At 36.2% G+C, this 19,777-nt stretch overlaps 1 protein-coding gene across 2 annotated transcripts in view; it reads left to right on the forward strand.

The window, feature by feature from the left end:
* Positions 1–18,892, forward strand: part of GARNL3 (GTPase activating Rap/RanGAP domain like 3) — a 28,224-nt gene extending 9,332 nt beyond the window's left edge. For both annotated transcript variants that reach the window (XM_064727391.1, XM_064727393.1), the window contains exons 12-29: positions 1,068–1,176; positions 2,486–2,531; positions 4,918–5,024; positions 5,841–5,962; positions 6,636–6,740; positions 7,472–7,546; positions 8,461–8,572; positions 9,320–9,418; positions 10,350–10,466; positions 11,148–11,320; positions 11,630–11,788; positions 13,628–13,694; positions 14,329–14,436; positions 14,824–14,942; positions 15,167–15,302; positions 16,324–16,533; positions 16,838–16,949; positions 17,717–18,892. In XM_064727391.1, the coding sequence (XP_064583461.1) occupies positions 1,068–1,176; positions 2,486–2,531; positions 4,918–5,024; positions 5,841–5,962; positions 6,636–6,740; positions 7,472–7,546; positions 8,461–8,572; positions 9,320–9,418; positions 10,350–10,466; positions 11,148–11,320; positions 11,630–11,788; positions 13,628–13,694; positions 14,329–14,436; positions 14,824–14,942; positions 15,167–15,302; positions 16,324–16,533; positions 16,838–16,949; positions 17,717–17,873 (2,133 nt within the window). In that variant the 3' untranslated portion in view covers positions 17,874–18,892. The remainder of the gene's footprint in view (positions 1–1,067; positions 1,177–2,485; positions 2,532–4,917; positions 5,025–5,840; positions 5,963–6,635; positions 6,741–7,471; positions 7,547–8,460; positions 8,573–9,319; positions 9,419–10,349; positions 10,467–11,147; positions 11,321–11,629; positions 11,789–13,627; positions 13,695–14,328; positions 14,437–14,823; positions 14,943–15,166; positions 15,303–16,323; positions 16,534–16,837; positions 16,950–17,716) is intronic.
* The last annotated feature ends 885 nt before the right edge of the window (positions 18,893–19,777 follow it).

A 19,777-nucleotide genomic window follows, 5' to 3' on the forward strand; every position in this document is an offset into this window, starting at 1 on the left:
AATGTTTGAGAGATGTAAGCCTTGAGACTTTTGCACTTTTTTTCCTCAATATCTTACCTGATCCTGAAGATTTCATTCTGTTTATTAGAAATAATGCATGCTATCATCTCCATTAAGGTACAAAAGATACTTGTGAAGATGATCTAAATTGCTTCACTGAGAAGTGATTAAGTGTGGTGTTCAGATGACTTGAAGAGCTTCACTGCTGTAATTATTACCTCAAAGACTTTAGGAAAACTGGAACTTAGCCTTGTGTGTGAATTGTAGGAATATTCACATGTGTAATGCATAACTCCTGCTTGAGTAGCAATTAGTGTCGCTTGAAAGAAATTCCCCTTGTGAGCATGTTAAGGTTGGTAACCTAAGAAGTGCTCTCACACTGCTGTGGATTAACTAGGTGGGTTCTTGTTCAAATGTGCTGTCATTCATTGCTCAGCCCTTTCTTTGTATTTATGATGAAAAAAATACTTTATGGGCACATGTGTTTACTATACATCATACATCCATAATGATTTACCTAAATTACTTACAAATTACTTGATTTATTATTTATTATGCATTCTTACATTTATTCTTATTATGCATTCTGACATATGGCAGTTTTCTTATGTTTTTTGCTTGGACTGATGACAAGATCACAGAAGAAAATGGATCACAATATTTTTTTCAAAAGAATACTTCAGCACCAGAGTTTTTTTGTCCTTTTATTTCAAGCGATAGATTTGCTTTTTTTGGAATGCTAGAGTTTCCATGCCCAATTCATTAATATTAATTACGGAAACTATGAGTGCTTATCTAAACATATGCAATATCTATTCTTCTAGAACCTGCCTTGCTCTGTGCACCATGTCATTGCTAGGTTTACTTGCTTATAGTTAAGTAATGGTTTTATACTGTTCTCAGTCGTATTGACTGTAAGTTTTCTGTTTGCAGTTTAGGAATATTGTTCTACTGTTCTGTCGCAGAATTGCTAAGATAGTTACATATGTCTCGTAAGTCACTGTCTACCTCTTTTTTTCTGCCTCTTCTTTCTTTTCTTCCTTTTTTGTTTTCCTTTTTTTTTCCAGGTAGAAAGGAAGCGACATATTGGAAATGACATTGTCACTATCATATTTCAGGAAGGTGAAGAGTCTTCTCCAGCATTCAAGCCATCCATGATTCGCTCTCATTTTACACGTATCTTTTTCCTGACATTTTCTAATGATTATTCTTTTTTTTAAGATCAATATTACTTTTAATTCTGCCCTGAATTCCCCCCTCTATGCTGTTTATGGAAGTGAAAATTATTTTACAAAGACAGTTGCATTCTTGCCTTCTTGACCTTCAGCTTCTTAACTAGCAGTTTCCAAGTCTGCGGCATCAAACAATGTTTGTTAAATCCCTTAGAGGATAAGGTAAAAGCAAGAATGTGAGTTTTAAATACTTTTATTGAAAGCATTTATTTGTATCCTTTCACAAATCTAATTTTATACCTTTTCAGAAAATACAAATTTATAAATTAATTTCTCTTGTCTTTGTAAATTATTTTGGCATTAAATTTTGGCATTTTGCTCAATATTGCCTTTCAATGTTTAGATGCTGTTTATTTTAAATTTGTATTTTAGATCAGTATTTGTCAAAATTTTCAGTCAATTTACCATATATATTCTCCAGTTTTTAACAGCTTATGTTTTCCAGATTTCTGGTTGAAAACATTTTGAAGACTATATGATTGCAGAAACCAGCGGCCAATATCTTGCAATTAACATGGGGTCACAATAGTAGTAATCTGTAGACCCCAATCTGGCGTGTGTTAGACTAGATGGAATGGAATGAGGAAAAATGAATTAAAAGAAGAAAACACTAATTTCTGTCTATACTCTGTTGCTGAGTTTTAAAGCTTTAGACTTCCACACCTAGTTCTCAGGCAGATTAAATGTTCCTAGAACCGACTTGCTAGGGGTGAATGAAAATGAACAAAGTTTGAAAAAATAATAAAAATCTTTACATATCAAAGGAACCTAAATACTAAGAAGAATTACCACATCAATGTAACTCTACAATAGAGCATCAGCCTTAGTATAGCTTGCACTTTAAATCATTCTCTCATTTTTCCTATAATTCTGTTGGCTAAATTGATTCATTGGAATATTTTCTTCAGTGGAAGCTTTGGTATAAGCAAAGGTCAGTATCAGTACTGCTTTATCACCTAAAAGTATTTTTAATCACAAATATATCAAATACAAGTAAGACAAACTTCTGTAGTATGTCTTATGCTGTGTCTGTGTTAGTAGCTTGGTTTTTAAAACTGTTGATCAAGCAATGACATTTTGATATAGGACCCCTTTTATAAACAGTGAAATCTATATTGTCTAGAGTTGTTTATATATTTGCATTGACTTGATTAATGTATTGTACCTTTATTAAATCTGCGCAAAAAGAAAAGTTTATTAAAATACATGTGAGCTTTATTAGAACTGGTTTAGCTTCCTTAACTGTATGGCAGATATTTTTGCTTTAGTGAGATATAATAAGCAGAATGATAGTTACAGGTAGGTGCTGATTGTAATAAATAATTTCACAACGAATAACTGATGGTTCAGAGAAAATGGGAAAACATTTTGGCAATGGGAGAATTTTCTGGCCTACAGACAGATCCGCCTGTCTGTATGCCAGGAAGCCAAATGTGCTTTAGAAACTGAAGGGCAATGTGGACCTGCATGTAGATGTCACTAAACTGGCTATAAGTAGCAGGTTTCTTGAAATCAGAAACATTAAATTCTGCAACAGGCATAAGCTAAGGAGACCCAAAACTGGTTTTTAGATGAAATATAAAAAATGATGAAAGATACACTTGGAACTTTCATACCTGGTGAGATCAATGACATAGTAAACTACGTGGAGGGTGACAGTTATTTAATGCATGTGATGCTGTGATAGCCATGGACTACAAGTCCTTACAAATCGCAGTTTGGCTGCAGTTGAGCAAAATAGTTCATTTTGGGGGATTTAATAGAGTACTCGTATAGTTGAACGTCACGTACTTAAAACCTGCCAGAATTTTACATATCGCTGTGTTTCTTCAGCATTTCATTAAATCTAACTCCAGACAAGAATGATACTTCAGTTTGTGTGTGGGAGTTTTTTTCCCCTGCCTCTTATTTACAGCTAAGGTTTCTTTGGGGTCATGTCTGTAATGCAGTTAAGCAAAGGAGTAGTTTTATTTTGCTACATGATCTTGTCAGCTTCCTCTTGCAAATTTGTTTAAATTGATGTTCAAAACTTGTTCATGATTCCAAAGTGAAAATGCAGTCACTTCTTTCTTTTTCTTGTTGCTTTGAGACAGAAACCTGGGCATACATTCCTCATTACCCTTTAAGAAGTGATTGTTGTCCTGATTGTAAACTGATAGTCTGTAGATGGGTTAGCCATGGTAAAATGCTTTTTATATTGCTGTTTATGTGGGGAAGGAAATTAGTTGCAGTGCATAAGATAAATTTCTGTCTTGCATTAAGTAACTGGCAGCTTTTAGTAGATCAGTCCATCTTAATTGCTTCATTCTGCCAGTCTTGACACATCTTGCCGTAGTACATGTTGCATAGTATTTTTTCCTGTATGACAACCTTAAAACATTATATTTCAGCTTGCCCCATTATGTTTCCTTCTGTCATTTGATTATAGGCCTGAATAGAACTCGTTCTTTCTCTTACTTGTGTGTGTGTGAAGACAGTCTTCCAAGTGGTCAAAATTTCACTAAAAACGGATAGGGGATGCTCTAGGCTTTTGAGGCAAATTTTCCTTGTTTCAAATGCATTACCACTCTGAGGTCTGATGCTGAATTTCTGCTTAGAATGCCTTTATATTTTATGTCACTCAAGAAGTCTATTTTTTTAGTCAGTTCTGTTATGGCTTTCCCTGTTACAATTCATTCTGATGTAGTTAAGGAACATTTCACACCTTTTGTAGTTATAAATGATTGCTTTTTTACCTGAACGTAATTAAATAGACATAGGGCATCTATGAAACTGTGTCTCAAATATGTGTAACAAATATTAAGATGATCAATATTCATGCAAATGTAGTACTGCCTTTCAGACTATATGCAGTTCCTAAGATTTCAGGAAAAAAGACTGTATGAAGGCACTGTGATCCATTAGACTCAATATCAGTCAGTCACTGCTGGCTTTTGGAGAAAGTAAATTCTGTCTGGTTTCTAAAATAGCAGATACAGGTTGAATCTATAATTTTGCGACTGAACTTGCTGTGACCCGTGTCATCTGCGCATGCCACTTGGAAGACTTGTTGGCAAACTATCACTTGAAATAGCCAAGAATTATTACTTATCTTAAAGAAGCTATGCCCTGGTCAACAAATAGGCATGGGTTTGTATCTGCCATTCAATATTGCTATGCTGGATTCCTTATGGATCAAAATAACTTGGCAGGTCCAGCTGTCATGGAAGTTATTCTAACTCTGTCTTCCTCAGTGTAAAGGAATTTGCTGTTCCCAAGCTACAGATTCCTATGTTGTAAGCCATTGTTACTTTGGAAGCATAAAGTATTTCATGTGTGTGGTGAATGGATAGGGAAAGTGGAAGTCTGTAAGGAGAACGTATTTTGTACGTGAAGACCTGTTCTTTTACAGTGTTTTTGAATAGGGCTGTATTTTGCTAGTGCCACTAAAACTATTGCTGCGTGAGTAGAACTGCGAAGTTCTGTTCTAATTCTATGTCCCTTCTATGGTCTAAGAAACATAACTTTGCTCTGCAGAGTAATTCCAAGTGAGCCTTTTTTGGTTATGCCCTTTGAAATTCTTATGTAAGACACCCAGAAAACAGTTTCCTTTTTTTTTTTTTCCTTTGGTTATGAATAGTGTCTATAAAAAAGGTAGAGTTTGAATGTGACTTTCCATATAGATAAAGATTTGTACTTTTAATAGGCTGAAAATATTTTCAGAAGAAAGCGTTCCTCTCTTTGGGCCTCCTCTTCCATCCCCACCTGTGTTTACAAATCACCAGGAGTTCAGGGATTTTGTGTTGGTGAAATGTAAGTCAGTTTTTCTTTTGCTAGAAACACTCTTTAAATAATTGTGCAAACAAATTAAAATTCATGGTGCTTAAAATGTATATGCATTTTCTTGTGTATTCTGCATATCTGTATCCAATTATTTTTTTTCATATCTGTAGCATAGTTGGGATGTCAGTTCCATCAAACTGTTACAGTTAGATAAAAAAAAAATTCTCAGGCTACTAGACAGAGGCTGACTTTCACATTTGCAGAACGTGCAGCCATATTTAGCTTTGCATTTTTGTAAAGGGCTTGGGAGATTTGAAAGGATTTACAATACTGTTCATTATTTAGTAATAGAAGGTGTTAAGTTAGTAGCTCCGAAAACTTGAAAATAGCATCTCTTCTGAATATATTCTTAAAGGTGCTGAAGGACGCCTGTGCAGCGCTTTTTAATTCTGTAATCATTCAGTTCCAAATTTCATTGACCTGTATTGGCCCTTCTAAATCAGCAAGAAAGGAATTTTTCAAAATTGACCATGTTGATTACAATTAAATCTGGCAGGAGCTTGATGGCTCCTTTTGTGTATTTAAATTATTTAGTACTTAAGTTGATCGGTAGTTTGTCTTCATTTTTTTTATTAGTTAGGTATTTATTCTGATGCCTTGTGGAATTCTTCTATTACCAATTTTTCTCCTTTAACTGAAGGGAGAGTTATTCTTTAAAAAGGCAAAAAGAAGGCAATTCTAAATTAATAGGGACACAGTAGGTGTTTTGATACAGAGGCAAAGTAGAGTTGGTGGATATTGTTGAAGTTCATTTACATAATGTCTCTTTTTTCCATAATCATTTAGTAATAAATGGTGAAAAAGCCACCTTGGAAACACCAACATTTTCTCAGAAACGTCAGCGCACTCTAGACATGCTGATCCGCTCTTTATACCAAGACATGATGCCTGACCTACACAAGGGAAATGTAAGTCAGTAGCTTCTGCATCCCTCACATGTGCTGTCCTGTTCTAACTAGTAGCTTGAATGTTCTGTCACTTTAAAAGACTGTAGTCCTAATGAGCACTGAATTGCATATGACTAAGCTAAATACTGATTGTTGTATAACTTACTTTGCAGTTATATGAAAGCTGACAGACAGTCCTTTCTGGACATGACTCTTCACCAGGTGTGAGGGGAAGCATAAAAATGTCCTACTTGGTGTAAGCTTACCTGCAGCAAGGGAATAGGGAATTTAGATACTGTAAATACAGGCATTAGTCTCATCACCATAAAAATCTGCATTTCTTCTGTTATGTGTAAATTTAGATGATTCTTAACCCTGGGTAGCTATGAGGTAACTTTATTTTGGATAATGAAGACTTAAGGTGATTCTTAACTAACTAAAAATAAGTTCTGTACTTCTAAAACTAACAAGGTGCTATTTTTTTGACCAGTGTTTATTTCTTTTATCTATATAGATCTGCTTAAACTTTTCTTTTTCATATGTTCATGTCACATATTCATGTGGTGTGATTGTACAGAACATGACAGTGATAAATTGTGACAAGCTGTCAGGTAAAGCACTGAAGGATTGGAAGAGTTGCAGTTTCTCTTCCCCGAGAAGCTGTGCAGTTAGAAAGAAACATTTTCTATTTTAGAATATGCTTAATAGAAGATCCTTCAGTGATGTGTTACCAGAGTCCCCAAAATCAACACGGAAAAAAGAGGAAGCTCGACAAGCAGAGTTTGTTCGGCTTGGTCAGGTAGGATCACTGTAGAAGGTATGCAGCTATGTTTACAAAGACTGTGTCACTCTTTTTGTTAAACTTTGATTACCTTGCAGTTATGTCGGGATTTAATGCAGTTTTCTGTGACCAGAAATAGTTTTGTAGTATTGCATTATTATAAGTTACACTAAAATAAAACATGAATAGAAGTATTTATCTGTAACGCCTGAGGTATACATGTAGAAATATTTATATCGTACATGCGTTAAATGAAGGTTGTAAAAATCATACCTTAGGGGGATGCCGGGCAGTATATGTAGACAGACATTTATATAGTTAGCCTTAGTGTTAGGAAGTTTTGCAAATCAAAGGTGAGTTTGTATAATTGACAAGAGGATCCTCTATCTGGCTACTTATAATAAAGTAAACTGTGTAGATGGTTAGATTCTGCAGTTTGAGGTGGAGGTTTTTCTCTGTTACTACGTTCGACTCTTCTTTTCTGGGTTGCCATTTAGAAAGCAAGTAAACAAAAACAAACAAAAAAGCCCTAACCAAGAAACAGCCAAGGTATGTTTTGGCTAAGATACCTAATAACCATTTGACATTGTTGAAGATGCAGAATTCTGCTTCTTTTTTCATTACTTAAAATGGCATAGGAATTCCAAACTGGAATTACTTTCTAGTCCTAAATTGTCCTTTTAATATAGTCTTTACTTTGGGTATTGCTGACAAAACCTCAGTTTAAATAAAACATCTGTTTGTATTAGGCATTGAAATTGAAAACCACTGTGAAAGGGGATACCACAGCTAACTTGGCAACCACAAGCTTTTGTAAAAAGGAGGTGAGTGAAACTGTCAGAGAAGTTATGGAACATTAAACGTGATGTAGTATGGTATATATTTATTTACTTCTGTAATTAGATGCTGCAGCAGAAAAGAGGAAAGGTACAGTGTCAAACTGATTCTGCAGTCACTATTAGATTAATAAAGAATGAGCCTGGGGGCAGAAGCACTTCCCAAAAGTTAAAGCAAGTGTGGACATTTTTACACCTGAGAAAATTCAATGAAGACGATATCTTCCATATGCAATCATCTTTTATTTTAATTTCAGCACTTTTGAAACAAGATTCAGTTGTGTTTTCATTTCCTTTTATTTAGTTTGGATTTGGTTTGAAGTCATTAGGGAGTGAAATATGCCAGCTGCCCTCTTCTGCATGTGTTTTATATACAGAAGCTTCAGAAGTGCTTCTAGAATTTCAGAGATTCAACTAATATATAAATTGGGAGAGGAGGGGCAGGCTCTGGGAGGTAAGTACAGAGAACACGGGATGGAAGAACAATTTGGCAGAAAGGCGGAAACTGTACCATGTGCTAGTCGCTAAACATCACAAACTGAACCATAAAATATAAGCAAACTGCGTATGTGTAGTGGTACATACATTTTAAATATATAGGTTTGGGATTTTTAAATGAAAAAAAATTATTTTGTGATGGTTGCGCTGAGTTTCAGCTGCATGTGTTTTAATTCTAGCGTTACAGGGATATGTCTTACTAGTCTCCAAACCAGAATTGATGCAGGAAGTCCTCTGCCAGAAATTATTTCAGTTTTGATATTTCTAATTCCAGCAATATACTGTTTGGAAATGTATCCTGCCAAAAGCATTTACGTGTTATTGCCATTGTCCATCACATTCTGTGTCTGTATGATCTGTATTTTTTAGTGTACTTAATATGTATCCCTTATGTTACTTCATAGCCTTGGGAATCTCAGTCTTTCTGCAGTAATTTTCCTCATGAGGTTGTCTGTGCAGATTCTTGGGGCCAGTCCTTGCTGGTTTCTACAGATGCTGGCATCTTGTTAATAGATGGTTAGTAAATGATCTAGTGTTTTTGTGTCAATTTTTATGTATCTGACCATTTTCTTGAAAAATATGTGTTCATAAACTCGATTCAGGTGTTAGTAAGTCTTTATGTAGGGGGATAGTTACTATTCCAAGTAAATCTATTACATTTATGTAACCCAGTTGCAAAAATTCATTCTGCAGTAGAATCAAGCCATATTGGCGAGCTAGGGTTAATGCAGATTTCTGAATGTGTTCTTATTTCAGATGTTGTTTTCTTGACCATCTGAAAAGCTGTAGGAGGTTGCATCCAGGTTCAAGAGGTGTCTAAATGGCTTGTCTGGTTTTCTTAGCCCTTGGTAATAGTGAGCATGAAGCCAAGGGCTTATGTGACAATGATATCCTACTTCTTCCCTTAGCATTGCTATTGCTACTCTGATCCCTTGTAATCCTCTGTGTGCTACATAAGGCCAGCGGGACTGAGGGAATGAAGTTAGTGCTTGGTCATAATTCTCAAACTTGCCAAAGCAATGTCACTTTTAGATTTCAGTCGCTTTATCTGATTCATGACAATAATAAAACTCTCCTGTGAGGAAGTATTGGCTATGATGCTGTGGCACATGTACGTGCTTTGTGCCGTTCTTTTTGGGTTTTTTTCTCTTCATTTTTGTAAGGAAAAAAACCCAAGACTTCAATTAGAAGAAAGAAATGGTTCAGAACCAGCATCTAGTAAGTTTTAGTAGGGTTTTCAATACATATGTCTTTCTCTTTTAGATGGTCAACCGTCAGTGCAAGTATTTGATAAAACTCTCCAAATAAAGCAGATGAATGTGTTGGAAGCTCTGGATCTTTTGATTGCCCGAACAGACAAAGGTAGGAGAGGTCCCTGTTCTTACATTCTTGCCTGACTCCGGGTATTGCCGGATATGTATGTCTCATGACAATTTTGTCTCATTCAAAAGGCTTAAATGTGCGCTTTTTTAGTGAGGTGCTTTTTATCCAATAAAGGAGTAGTCTGTGATTGAGTTTCATAAAGGGAACATACACAAAGCAAGATCAGGATGTTTATGTATAACTCAGGAAAGCATTACAGATATGGTTGGTTTATTATTTTTTACCCTGTTATGTCTGTTTCCCCAGTATTTGCTGAAGTTCTGCTTGCCCAAGCTGTGGGTAAAACATGGTTCCTTCTGTCTCACTGGGAGTTGCCCAATTTGGTTGCATCTGGTGAAATTCACCCTGACATCTTACAGAACTAGCTCAAACTACGTGAGAGCCATTTGCAGTTCTCTCAAAACACCTGGAGAATGCGTGACATTTCTGAGGATCTGGCAAGTGTAGCTATATCAAAAATCAGTTTGTGAAATTTCTGGAGAAAACCCTTCTGTATCCTGAAGGGTTCAAACTCTGTTGAGGATCCAGTTATCAAGTGCTCGCCTGGATGGTTCCAGCTCCTAAAGTTAACCCTTTTACTCTTGCCCTGTAGTTTATATCTATTGTATTTTAGTTATTTTGCAAGATTTTATGAATTTGCAAAATATATATTGTGCATTTCACTCTTTGGAACCTCTCAGATCGTTCTTTGGTGCAGCACCACCTCATGGGACACTTGGCTGCTGTCCTGAAGGGGTTGATTACTACAATTGTAAATCCTAGAGAGTTTATAAGTCTTCTGTCCCCAGAGAGGTATCATGCTTTGTTTACTTTTGCTCCGTTTGTTAGGTGCTGCTTCTCATTGGAAGTATGAATTTCAAACTACCATGTTCTTTTTTTAACTGTTTTCCTGGTTCTCTCCATATGGCAGGGAAAGACTCTCGTATCCTTGTCTTCAGACTCAGTGCTGTCCAAAAAGATATAGAGACTAAAAAAATCATAAGAAGCAAATATGACTGCAGAGAAAATAAACTGGAGAGAACAAAAGGTGATATTGTTATCCTTATCCTGTATTAAAAACATCCACTGTGCTTTGATGTGGTAGCTGCCAGGGGCTTGTTAGCTCTTTGTAGGCAGGTGTAGGTGTTCACTTTTAGGTTTTTTCTCTGGACAAGTCAATTCAACCTTTGCTAAGCTTATATTTGAAAATAACTCTAGTACAGTCCAGCATGGCATTTTTGAATGTTGTTAAAAAGCCACGTTACATGGAAATTGCTAATGATGAAAAGCTTTAGGGAAAAATAAGATTTCAGGGTTGGGAGATATGAGAAGTATTTTGTGAGGATGTTATATTGAAATAAAGCACACTTTAAGCTGGACTGGCACACTGACAGATCCCCTATTAAACAATAGTGCTTAGATTAGTCTGGGTGTTGCCCATTATTTTTGTGGAAATCAGTGTTTCCTGGTCTTCAGAAGTATGCTGCTTTGAAAAGCTGGAAGGTGCAGCATAGTGACAATCCGTGTGCTTCAGATTAAAAGCAGGTTTCAGAAGGGTGATAGGCTTTTGTCTTTTCCTAGAAGTCAATGTAATCCTATTGAGGAGTTTTTAATTCTGTGTTGCCATGTCATCCCTCAGAGCCCTGTTGTACTAGTCATCATACAAATGCAAACCAAAAAATCAGACCCTGTCCCAGCCACTTAAGAGTCTAGACCATTATTTCCTCAGGCTGCCATTTGTATGCCATTAATACTCACCATGGAAGCGAACTGAGGATTGTTGCAGCTATTCGGAACAAACTACTTCTCGTCACAAAGAAATATAATTCGGACAACTCTTCAATCAGCACCTCTCTGCTATCATCTCCTGAATCTCCAGTAGAGCAGTTCCAGTACATCCGGGTATGTGTAATCTAGTTACTAATTATCTTAACACACTGAGCAGCACTCAGCTAGTATAGGGGGTTCAGGGAAGGCAGAGTGTGCATTATCATCTTCCTGAACCCACAGACTAATAAAAGTAAGAAGCCATATGGTGGAAATCAGTTGTATATATGCTAAATAAAACTTGCAGATTTTTTCAAGAATTGTTTCTGCTTGTTCTTTGTTATGCTTCTGTGCTTAGAAAACATCCCTTTAAAATCATGGCGTACCTGCAACACCCACACTAGGAACTTGAAAAAGAGTGTAATTCTATTGTTTACGTTATAGGAAATATGCCTTTCTGACCCTCCAGTGGTTATGACCCTGGTGGATGGACCTACTGGAGACAGTGACAATATGATCTGTGTAGCATATCGGCATCAGTTTGATTTAATCAATGAGAGTACGGGGGAGTCCTATAGATTGCATCATGTTGAAACAAACAGGGTAAGTTTTCATCAGCTGAAACCTTTTTTGCAGACCCTGACTGAGCATAATTTGTTGCAGACTCAGTGCGTGCTGTGCTGATCTCCTAGGAGGGTAAGGAGCTCATGTGTGCTACTTTTTGCTTTAGGACACTCTGAGGTATTTATTCCTTTTGGGATACATCATGATAATTCCCAAGAGAGGTAGTTATAAGATATGACATTGGGAAAAAGCCTGTGTTGTTGGAATGTTGTTGTCAAAAGTTATTTTCTCCTTCTTAGCCAGTAGTTAGCTTTTTGCTTTATTTTTGTGGTATCAGTATTTTATTGTTTAAAAAATTGCTTCAAAATAACTTCAGTGGTTGACCACCAGTATCTTGTTCAGATTTGCCTATTTGCATGTAGCTAAAATGTTTACATATTGTTTATCATTCTATTTAAGAAACTGCTGCCCAGTCAACTAATAACTGAATATCTATCTGTCTGGGACATAGGGAGAGGATTCAGGTAATGTCTTTGTTTTCAGAAAAAAGTTCCCGTATAGTTTCTAAATAGAGATGTGGACATGTAGCTTTAGACCCAATTAAAAACAAAAAAAAAAAGATTTTGCACAGGTAATCTGTTGTTGTTAACGAGATAAGGGACTACTTTTTTCATTTTATGGTTCTTGATAAGTTGTTTTCTTTTTAAATCGTCTCTATTTTTATTCGGATCTGGTGAAGAAGAGGTGCCCCTGGCATGGCTGATCAAGTATAAAAAAACTTCTCCACAGCACTGGGAATCAATCTTAATCTGGATGAGGAGGAACTAGAAGTAAAGAATGGGGATGGAGAAGTACATCACCATCCACCACTCCAATTTCTTTTCTGCACCGGAATCCTTATTTCCTTTAGGAAGACAAATAAAGCAGACAATTAATATGAGCTGAGCTAGGGATTTTTATGATGTTGAAATGGGTTGCCTGCTTATTTCTCTGGACAACAGAGCAGCAGTGGCTTCCAGTCACTACAAAAGACGGGTTAAAATGCATTTGGTATGCATGCATAAACTTTCAGGTTTTCTTAACAGTTCTTGACCTGCACAGTAATCCTAAATGAAGGAAAGTCAAAGAACTGCTGTTCATGGAATCAGGTCTCTCAGCCGTCTCCCTGTCCAAGCAGTATATATGGTTTGGGAAGCATTTGTCTTAATGTAACCTTATGCGTTTCACTAATAAGATCTCATTTCCTGAACAGATATCCCACTTTTTGTGGCTGTTGTCGTTTGTTTTTAATCTAAATGTAAAAGACAAAACCAAAGTTTAATTAAGAGAATTTATGTAGCCTAATCTATGTAATAAATACTGTGGTTTAAGCAACGTTGCTTTTCAGTTGTAAATTCAGACTGTTCAGTAATCCTTAGGTACATCCCTGTTGACCTCTGTAAAATGTTAGTGGTTTTGAATTGTATCTGATCTTTTTGCTAGTCATGATGTGCATTTGAAGATCACTTTTTGAAAAGAATTGTTATCTTTAACGTACCACGTTGATTCACAGCTTTTTGAAATCATCCTATTTCCCAAACTTTATATTGCTAAACAAGTTAGGTTTTTATTGCTTTACAGTGTGGTATGGTTATGAATGTTCGGTACTGTGCAGAACCAAATACAAAGGAAACTAATTTTCATCTTGAGAACATCCTGAAAATTACATCACAAAAGAAGCTATTTTTATAAATGTATTTATTTATTTCTCCTTTTTTTTCCCTTTTACCTGTAGCTGTGCACTTCCCCAACTGATTGTATTGCTTGTTAGTCACAACCCAATTGTAATATCCACAGTATCCTCTGCCTGTTTGTTTATCTTTTCCGTTATCCTTGCAGGTTAACTTTGTTGCGGCTATTGATGTATATGAAGATGGTGAAGCTGGTCTACTGTTGTGCTATAACTGTAAGTGTTTAGGGAAGGCCAGAAATGGTAATAGCTCAGTCTACATATGTAGATCTTCTTTCATTGGAGTGTAGGTCTGTATCTGAAAATAAATTTTAGTGTTTCATTGAAAATTTGTCAAAATACATTCTTTGGAACTTAAACACATATTGGAGAAATTACAAATGCAAGTATTTTAGTCATACTAGCTGTTTTATACATGTGCAAGTTATATGATTAATGAAATCTTGGTGTCTGTAATAACCCATGTGCATAACAGTCTTCAAAGAATGTGAATTACATGAACATATGGCTATTTGAAGGGCAGAGAGATACAATTCTGCGGACACTGCTTTCTGAAGTTTTCTTGCCTGTTTCTGTATCTTTAGACAAATTAGGGACCTGGTAACTGTTGAAACAGCAGTACTTTGTGAAGCATGACAACTTATTAAAACATAGGTCTTTTATTTTGGTCTTTCCAGTGTGTTCACAGAGAAAGCAACTTTTGCTTAGCTGTTTGGCTATAGAGGGATTTTTACATGAATGTTTGATTGTGTGAATAATGTCCACCCTTATGCAAAATCTCCCTATAAAATGAGGGGTGGTTGCTTAGAGTGTAAAGTGATGGATGCTCCTTTTTTCTGTTTTGCTGCAGATGTTTGTCAGTACAGAAAGGTATATCCTTTCAGTGGACATTCTCCACTTGTCCAGCCATCAGCTTATGACTTCCACTTCAGCTGGAATCAAGTTCCTTATGCTGTTGGTAAGAAAATTTCTCTTTTTAGTAGATGATTTTTTGCTACTATTTTTGCCTGCACTTGGCTCTGGTGGAATTCCAGTGTTCTGAGAATAAGCACGTTACATTCATGATGCCACTTGACTTAAGTTTCTGATAATTTTGAAAAGTGGAGCCTTGGTACCAAGTTCATCCTTTGTTGAACTTTTTCCCCTTTCTTTTTTGTGTTTCTCCTTTTCCATTCCCTCTATATTCTGCCAGGCATGAAGAGTGAAATTTTTTTCAGTATGTTAGACAACACTTTTCATAAGAAAGGAACTTGCCAGAGGAGGTCAAGAACAGTTTTTGTAGGGCATCCAAGAAACTTTTGCGCTAACCATTTTTCCTTGCCAAATAACTTCTATTTCATTGCAGTCTGTGCTTTCCCTTATGTTCTTGCCTTCACTACTGATTCCATTGAGATCCGATTAGTGGTGAATGGGAACTTAGTCCACACAGCAGTTGTGCCTGAGCTTCAACTTGTAGCATCAAGGGTAAGACAGAAAAATATTGTTTGACTATTTCTGTGATGTGTTAGGATCTAATTAACATAAAAAGTTGCTGCCGCTAAAAACGTAACAAACAAAACCGAAATACATGCTTACTTTATCTGCAGTAATTGTTCATCTGTCTGCTCCTAGTTTATCAAGGACAAAGAGAATCAGAAGATGATTAAGAAAGTCTCACTGTTCTAATGATGGGTTATTTGTCATTTCAGTCGGATATTTATTTTAAAGCAACTGCTGCAGTGAGTGGATCATGTGACAGCAGTTCTAAGGATATGAGTTCAAAGAGTTCTCCTCAAACACCGACAGCTTACGAAAAGCCAGAATTACCTCTTCCTTCTCTAGAAGGTAATGTGATCTCTGATGATCATTCCAACCTTGGTGCGGCTGGTCTTAAGTAAAGATGGTAAAAAAATGTGAGTTCCTACCTGAAAGTGTGGAGGAGAAGATATTTTCTATTTTCCACACATATAAAGCACTTGGCTGAGCTTTTGCCTGTAGTATCCTTTCTGAATACATGGTAGCACTGTTCTGAAGAAATAAATTCTGTAGGAAGGGAAGAATTAAATCTCAGTATCTTGATGACTCTTTCACAATGTGATCACAAGTCATAATGCAAAAAGGGGCATAAAATTGTGTGAGAAAGCTTGACATTTCACATATGCTATTCCTTTCGTTAAAGAAAAGCAGAATAACCACTCAATGGCTGAAACTCTTTTGCAAAACAAAAGTAAGAAGTCTTGAAAAGATTTGCACAGACAATTTAGTGTAACACGATATATGAGCGGTCAGTCTATAGTGTAACAATAAAGGAGAAACAAGGGAGTATCAGCTAAATAATGTAAGATATGTGTACACTTTTCTCCCTTAAATCTGTTGCTTTACTGTTAGCAGATAGGAAAAGAAGGTAATCACAATTTTTTTGTTTGGTGATAAGTTTGGGAGTTTGTTTTTCTTCTAGGAGTTAAGAAAACATGGTGTTTTGTGTTACTTAAGAGGAGGAGTCATAATTTAAATTGCTTGGGATCCAGGCTCCAATGTGTTTGCAGTGCACACGGGAAATACTGCACAGAGTGCAGTGTAATAGTCGGAGTACCAGCCACAGGTCATATAAATTCATTTCCTGATTCCGCTCCTGAGTCATCGTGTTGCCAAGAGTCAATTTTCTTCTTCTCTCTAAGTCAAATTGCTTGTATTTCTTCCTTCTCCTACCTTATTTGTATTGAAAGATCTCTAGAGCAAGAAGATTTTTGTCACTTCAGTGCTCAGCTCAACAAGTATAGCTTGTCTTTATAACTTTTCATTTGGAATTATTAAGACCTGATTCTGTTGTGCAAGTGTAATGCTCTTTTTTCTTTCTGTGTTTCAGGTGAAGTTCCATGCAAAAACCTGTACAAAATACCTCTGAGCAATCTGGTTGGGCGAAGCATTGAACGACCTCTGAAGTCACCTTTGGCTCCCAAGGTCATCACTACTACACCATCGAGTGGCATTACCTCTCTTCCAGTTTTGCACTCACTACCGTTATCTCGTATGGAAATTAAAGAAATTGCAACCAGAACACGTAAAGAATTGCTGGGTAAACTCTCCTCATTCCTCAGTGTTACATATCAGTTGCCAAACATATACTTTCTAATCTTTGCACCATCACAGGTAGGTTTGTAACATGCAGGTAGTATTCATAAATTATTAAAATAAAAAAAGGAAACGGTGAGGAAGCACTATTTGCAAATAGTATAGCCATTGTCTGATCGTGTATAAGATGACATATTTTAAGTTAGGTAGAAATTGTTAGTAATGGAAACCAGCAACGGATACCTTAACCTTTTCATGAGTACTTTGTTTTATGTTGAAAGTATTAAGTCTTTTATTCCTTTATTGAGGTCTCTTGGATGAGCCTATACCCAAGACAGAAAGTGCACAGAAGCTGAAAAAGGTTTCTCGAAGACAGTCAGACCCTAAGCAGGGAGCTGTAAGATCAACTAGTAGTGACAGGTAAATATACTTTAGAAAAGAGCCTAAGTTAGGCTATAAATATTTTTAGAGTTGATTGCTCATGCTTATCTCAGTTGGCATGAGGCTGACTGAAACCTTTGTATATCCATGTGCATTTCATGCTAATGTGTTTGTTAGAGTATCTGAATACCATAAGTACTGAAGCAGTTACACTTTTTTGCTAAAGACATGTTCTTGATAATAATAATGATAATAACGCAAGACAAGACTAAATGGCATTTTGTGGGACCTGCTGCAGCTGAACCTGTTATAAAAATTTGGACTACTGCAGCTGCACTGTGCAGACTCTTGTTTTCTTTGTATGCTCTTGTGTTGCTATTTTCAGAATACATTTTGTGAAAAAGTACTGCAGCACTTGTCTGTTCGTCACTCTCCCAAATCTGCTCTGAACCAGGGCACCCCCAATGCCATAATCTTGTTTTCATTGTTTCCATAACCTATGTTTGCCTAGAGTACTGGCAGAATACAGAATACTGGCAAGATACAGGAGACTGACAACAAAACAAAAAATCTCTCGCAGTGTAAAATTATGTTTGATATATTTTCCTACTTGGAAATTGTTTGGGTGAGGGGCTTCATTAATAGTGCCTTTTGATCATTTTGAGTAGAGTAAAACAGGAGGAAACTTAGTTGTAATGGTCTGTGTCCGTCTTCAGGATAACTCAGTTGGATCTAGAAGTAGCCATTGTTCCTTCCTGCCCTGACCTCTGTATTTTTTTTAGTAACTTTTGTCTTCCTCTTTGCAGGATAATCTCAAGCTCATTTGAAGGCTACTCTGAAAGACGTCATCTTTCCACTAGTTCAGATCCTGATACTTCAGCAAACAGGGAGGAGAACTCACCATCTAGCTATCCATTTCAGCTGATTTCTTTATATGATGAAGACATCATTGACTTAAAATGAAGACACTTTTAATACCTTTCTTCCTTACTTCACATTTTCTTACAGCTCTGTAAGCTCTATGGCAATGTCACAAACACTGCTTCTGGTAGTAAAATGTGGCTGGAAGTACTGGTGATAAATCCTTATGGAATCCATGTTCTGGTTAGCACAGCCTGATTTGGCAATGCTTTTATCTTTGACATAGGTATGTTCTCTCAGTTAATGAAGCATTATTTTTCATGGCATTCTAACAGTAGGTAATCAGTGGGAGATTTAGGCTGAAACTGAAGTAAACAAAAAGAATTACTTGTTCTAAGCTTCTTATAATTTGACTTACCTAAATGACATGCAGCAAAGTTAGTTGCTGTTATTACTATCATGAGTTGTTTTACAACAGTGTATGTCATGTTGGAAGAGGAATTTTGTAACACAGATCACTACTTCTGGTTTTTCAGTCTTTGAAAAACAAAACAATAACAACAACAAAAAAAAAGGCTTGCAGGCAAGGTCATTTCAAACATTGGAGTCAGTCCCTAAATTGATGCATCTGTGGTATGTTCACTGAAGAATCAGGTGAGATATGAAGATGGTGTTTCCTTGGCTCATTGTTTAGAGAAACTTGAAAACTCCTTTGGCATAAAAAATCCCTGAGCAGAGAACCTTTCTATAAGACACAAACTTGCAGAATATTTCTCGAAAATTTGAAACAAAAAAAAAACCCTAAAAAACCCACGAACACACAAAAAATGCGGAAACAAAAACTTAGGTCCATCTACTGGAAAACTCTTATTGTAGTGCATCTGCAGATTTTTCCATTACAGGCAGAAGAGCCAACCCAAACTGTCAGACTACAAAAAGATTCTTATGCAGACATCATCATTAGCTGTTGTCTGTGCTTGCACCAACAGTATAAGTAATTATTTCAGATAGTTGTAATTTTCTAACTGGATGCAGACTGGAATTTCAGTGCTAATCAGGTAGTCTTCTGTGATGAAACAGTGATCTTGTCTCTTACTGTATTAAAGGAGTTTATATTTCAAGTTTGATTTTTAATTTTTTTTAAACCCTTTCCTCTAGAACACCTTTGCAAGGATTTTGTTTGGTTTGGGTTTTTTTTCTGTGAAAGCTTTTCTATAGATGATGTTTTTAGCTTTATTAGCAAGTGTTTCTTGTTCTGAATATAGAAATACTTCTGTATCCCTGTTTTTTATTTCATAATATCACCCGTATGTCATGATTTCAATTTTGTTCAAGCATGATCATCTGGAGATGTGTGCCTTTTGCTGGCATCTGTCTGAATGTAAAACTAGTGATTGCCAAGTGATTTTTTTCTCAGTTAATTATACAATATGGTTGAATTGCTTCACGTAAGAAAATATGCAAGGTCTTACTTGGAAGTGTAATTTCTTACTCTCCAGTGGGGTGGCTTATCAACAGAAGAAGCAATATTTCCAATAATAATAGTCTTGGAGATGAAGGCTGTTATTACTTTAGTGGGTACTGCACTCACAGATATGTGGGGTGAACCTCAATAAGCATCTAAAAGGAAGTACCAGACTGAAGTATTTGCAAAAACTTGTAATTATTCTTTTAGAATGTTGTTTCCAGAGATTGTGTTACTTTACCCTATCCTTATTTATCTGGACAGTTAAGGTTTAAAGAAAATCTGAAAGTACCACGCGGTACTTATTTTCCTGGAAGTTCTAAACACTTCTGAATCCACTTTTGGGGTCACTGCTGGCACTTACATATTTTTAAAAAGAACCAACTTTTTCCAAGAATGGCTCAATGTAGTATTTGATTTCTGGTTTGTGGATGTTTTTGAAGACTGTACCAGTGTGTTTCAAAACTGGGGCTTTAGTTAAAATTTTAACTGGAAACTTTGCTTTACCCTGTTAGGATACTGGATTTTAAATATACTCCAG

This window comes from Zonotrichia leucophrys, chromosome 17, assembly GCF_028769735.1.
Source record: "Zonotrichia leucophrys gambelii isolate GWCS_2022_RI chromosome 17, RI_Zleu_2.0, whole genome shotgun sequence".
Lineage (NCBI taxonomy): Eukaryota > Metazoa > Chordata > Aves > Passeriformes > Passerellidae > Zonotrichia > Zonotrichia leucophrys.